Source organism: Octopus bimaculoides, chromosome 15, assembly GCF_001194135.2.
Source record: "Octopus bimaculoides isolate UCB-OBI-ISO-001 chromosome 15, ASM119413v2, whole genome shotgun sequence".
In the NCBI taxonomy this organism is placed as follows: domain Eukaryota; kingdom Metazoa; phylum Mollusca; class Cephalopoda; order Octopoda; family Octopodidae; genus Octopus; species Octopus bimaculoides.
In genome coordinates, this window is record NC_068995.1 from 3,603,231 (window position 1) to 3,608,108 (window position 4,878).

The following is a 4,878-nucleotide window of genomic DNA, read 5'->3' on the forward strand; positions in this document are numbered from 1 at the left end:
AAACCACCTTAAAGCCTACCAGTGCATTTTCAACTTTTTTCTATGTTTCTACTCGTGTGGATTAAAACAACTTTGTTTTTTATACATATATACAAAGAAGTTATACTTACACTCTGCGTTCAATTCCATGTCCTGTTCACAATCGGTATCTGTATAGAGGGCCTGACTACCAATGCTACCAAGATCAACACGGTCGACATCAGCTATCATTTGATTTACCATGTGTACATCGTATAAGACTGGTCGGGCCGTCTGTGAAATATAAGGAACCAATTTAGGGAAATTTTTAAAGAATATACCTGGAAATTTTTTTATTGTTTACTTGTTTCATTCATTAGACTGCGGCCATGCTGGGGTATCGCATGGAAGAATTTTTGGTCAAATGAATCGATCCCAGGTCTTATTTGTTTTAAAGCCTGGTACTTATTCAACGGTTCTCTTTTGCCGATCCGCTACGTTACGAGGACAGAAACACACCAGTATCGGTTGTCAAGCAGTAGTACACACACACACACGCACGCGCGCATGTACACACACAAACACATACGACGGGATTGTTTCAGCTTCCATTTACCAAAACCACTCACAAGGCTTTGTTCAGCCCAAGGCTATATTAGAAGACACTTTCCCAAGGTGCCACACAGTAGGACTGAACCTAAAACCATAAGGTTGGGAATCAAATGTCTTACCTTACAGCCACACCTGTTGAAACTTCGAAAATAATCATCAATGTAGTAATGAAGACAGAAATTGAACGGAAGGTTAATTAAGTAATAAAAATGGCATGAAATTAAAAGGTTTGTTGTAATTAAAAATATGTTCTTACTTGAGCTAAATGAAGAAAAGAAGTTTGGCGTTTCAAAGACTGTGAAAATCTGTGGGCCACTGGAAGCTTATGTTCGGTCAATTGTTCAGGAAGATTTTCCAGAGCAGACGACAACCAGTTTTCCCAGTGATTAGCGAAGTTCCGAATGTCGCACATCAATCTAGATTAATCAGGAATAGAAAATACAAGAATATGAAATTCTTTATTTTCTCTTTTTAAAATTAATTTTCGAATGAGGCGAAAATGTCGCGAGGAAACACGCCGAAACGTGAAATTACAAAGTATTACACAGTTACATTTAAGAAATATGAATTAAGAATTATGAATTATACACAATCCGACACACATACACAAGATTTAACCCTCAATTCAATGAGATTTTATTTTTTTAATCCCAGCTCCTGAAAGATGCAAAACCTGTTGTTTGTAAGTTGTTAAACAGGATGGTCAGCGCATTTGAAAATTTATAAATTTGCCGTAACATTTATTATGATTATAATTTTGCTTTTCCTGCTGTTTATATGAAGTAAAATGTTCAAGCCTGTTATAAAAGGTGATTTCAGGCTGTGTAAGAGCGCTATGGTACCCTTGTATCATGGCAAAACTTAACAAAAAATAATTGGCAGAATATTCAGATCATTAGAATGAAAATAGCATTAAAGATGGCAGGGAAAAAAAGTAATTATTGTACTCCCATTAATTGTCTTTATTAGAAACAGATACAAACAAAAACTACATACATATGATTGTAATGCACATTGCGTATTTACATTACGGAAACAATTTTTTAAAAACAGTGAAATTTTTTATGTCTTGATAAATACAATAAAGTCTGCTTCCTCCGTTCCCATGCATTGAAATACACTAAAATCTTTATAGAAGAATCCAATTGCTTAGCTTTAAGCAAAATACAGACTGTGTAAGAGAGTTATCGTGGTTCTGCAGAATCTGACCACTTTAATAAATGTTATATAACTGAATATTCACAGCACTGTAGCAAAGTCTTAAAAAAAAAAAAAAATTGTAGCTATTTTTCATGAAAATAAAGAATTCTGCTTTTCATGCTGTTTACATGAAGTAAAATGTCCAAGGCTGCCATAAAAGGTGGCTTCAGGCTATGTAAGAGCGCTATGGTACCCTTGTATTAAGGCAAAAACTTAACGGAATATAATCGACAGAAAATATGTAGATTATTAGAATGAAAATGGCATTGAAGATGGCAGGGAAAAGGGAAGTAATTATTGTACTCCCATGCAATAATTGTCTTTATTTTTGCAGAAAAAAATCCCAATATTATTGAAATGAAAATACTTCCTTTCATACATTAGAAATAAAATTTAGTTGGAAGAACAACTTACACCTCTGGCATTTCTTGCATCGTTGCTGGGATCAGAACTTCGATCAAGACCTGTTAAATAGATACAAGAATGATTTCTGTAATGTTACAGATTTTAGGATTTCATTTGTTTTTCTGCTTAGTCATGAAAAGGAGGGCAGAGGTAATAACTGTTTTTTTCGTGGCCGTCGAGACTGCCAGGTAGAAGAGAAAGACCCGACTTGAATGCATGTGATAGAGTGGACTTCGTTCAAGGTCGTCAAGAACCAGCAGGTGCTGTTAAACCAGGCCATGGATAAAATATGCTACCCCAAAACTCAGAACGTCGAAAGGCAGGAGAGATTCAGTAAGGTACCCCCACACCTGACACTTTAACTATCTCTCCTATCCATCTTCTTGGAAATTGTATCGATTCCCAAAAGAATGAAAAGCAAAACTGACTTCGACAGGATTCAAATTCGGAGCGAAGAGAGCCGAAATAAAAATTGCATGTACCTCTGTAGTAGGTGTAAGTTTTGGCGATATCCAATTCTACATTTAGGGTGTAAGGGGGATTATACCAATTGATATTGCCCTTTTATGGTTTTGCGAAGTGTTATTAGGTGATATATAAGGTATATAAAGAATCCACTGTTTTTGAAGATGTTTTAAAAAGGTTTTCAACTGATGAAAGCTAGTGATGCGATGGCCAATATCATTCTCTAAATTCTTCAAGATTGCGGAAGGTCGACTAGGATTTTTTGGTATTTACCAATTTTTATCTGGTTTCCTATAAGAACAACGCTTATTGTTACAGGTATATCGCAATATTTAGCGCATTGATAACATTTTAATTTACTAAAACAATTACAATCAGTAGTCACATATATGTGGTTAAGAATTTCGCTTTGAACACGAGTTCAATCCCGCAGCGCAGACCTTGTGCAAATATTTTCTATCATAGACTCCTGTTGACTTGAGTTTTGCGAGTGGAATTTGGTAGACGGAAACTGCACCGAAGCGCGTCGTAGCAAAGAAAAGAAGTGTGAAAGAAAGAGAGATTGGCGTTATTGTTTTTGGGTAGACAACTCATCGGGTTTAATACTGTCACCTGGCTGTTTTGGGAATTTTGACTGGGGTCTATTCTGGTCAAGTGTCTAGATCCTAATCCATCACTTGGCCCTAAAGTATCTTTGACATAGTCAACAATGCTACAAGGATACGGAAAGGGATTTCTCTGAGCGATAACATTCCCCACCGCCCATCAACTGTCTCACAGGGACAGGAAAGGATAATTTGCGCTCTAATTCCTCCTCTGGTTAACACATTAAAAATATATTATAAATAATACGCGCGCGCACGCACACACATATATGAGTGAGTGGACAAACGAAAGAAAGGGCACTCAACACAATTATTGGGAGTTACCAGCCGGACGACAAAGGCTTCGTTAGGGCCTTCGAAACTTGAAGTAGCACGGAATCTGAATTAAACTGTTTTGAATAATATATTTACATATATACACATGCATACACATGCATATACATGTGTTAATAAACACCACTATACCATGGATGAAATACCAGAGACTTACCTTATAAAGAATGGAATCACATATGCAAATGATGTCGACAATGACTTGGTTTTTAACAAGCGGCAGGAGGTGGTCGGGGAGACCTTGCCAAAAATGGAGCAGAAAGTTTTGAATCTGAAAGAGAAGACAGGTTCCTTGATATACAACTGTTATTGTTGTTGCTGTTGTTATTATTATTATTATTATTATTATTATTATTATTATTATTATTATTATTATTATTATTATTATTATTATTATTATTATTATTTAATGGTAGGTCAAGTGACATGTGAGAAAAAGCGTTCTTGTTGTGACTATCCAGCATTTTTATTCTACATATATGTATTTCGATTTTATTGATCTCATCAGTCTAATATTGAATTTTAATTTTGAATTTATTTTTATGGAAAATAGATAAGTTTTTTTTTTTGTAAATATGAAAGTGTTTTTCGCATTATATGGATTGATGTATCTAGACCCATGTTTGTATGTGTGTGTGTGTATGTGTGTGTACCAGCAAGGTACTCAACTCTGGCAGACACCGTGCCAAATGAATGAACACGGCTCTCTTAGTAATCGAACCTCAGTCTGCAGTGAGTGCTATTATTAGCATGACATCACCAAAAAACTATAGATTATTATCGACATTTTCCTACAACCAAATGAGAGGTTGAGTCTAACTCTTAACATAAGTAACACAAGAGTTTTAGGCTTTGCTCTCCAAGCTAGAACCTAATTTAGCCATTAGAAGTAGATAGAAAAATGGTGGAAAACGTAAAAGCATCCCAGTTTCGTAGTAGTGTCTTTCAAAGAATGGAATTATTTATGAGTAGGTCTAACACAAATTGATACATGAGGCTGTTGATGTAGCTGTCCTTCCTTAGGATTCGGAAACCTGGGAAGATGTAAGTGTCATATGTGAAAGCTATAAATATACAAGCAGTGATGTATGAGGAAAATTGAACAGATCCAGTGAGGGGAGAACGCGCTGAGAGATATCGGTGTGTTCGATCAAGTTCATATTTCATGTTGCAAAACACCAGGGTTGCACGATTTCAGCTTCACTAGGCTGACAATGTCGTCAAATACAGGACCATCGATTGCCCAAACAACTGGTTCACCACCTTCCCATATATATATATATATATATATATATATATA

General features: G+C 35.7%; 1 protein-coding gene across 1 annotated transcript in view; it reads right to left on the reverse strand.

The window, feature by feature from the left end:
* LOC106869153 (DNA-binding protein RFX6) overlaps nt 1-4,878 on the reverse strand; it is a 113,729-nt gene that overhangs the window by 19,770 nt on the left and 89,081 nt on the right. Inside the window, exons 9-12 of the mRNA XM_052973435.1 lie at nt 3,736-3,849; nt 2,185-2,234; nt 827-986; nt 111-252 (exon numbers count right to left, since the gene is read on the reverse strand). Of these exons, the coding sequence (XP_052829395.1) occupies nt 111-252; nt 827-986; nt 2,185-2,234; nt 3,736-3,849 (466 nt within the window). The remainder of the gene's footprint in view (nt 1-110; nt 253-826; nt 987-2,184; nt 2,235-3,735; nt 3,850-4,878) is intronic.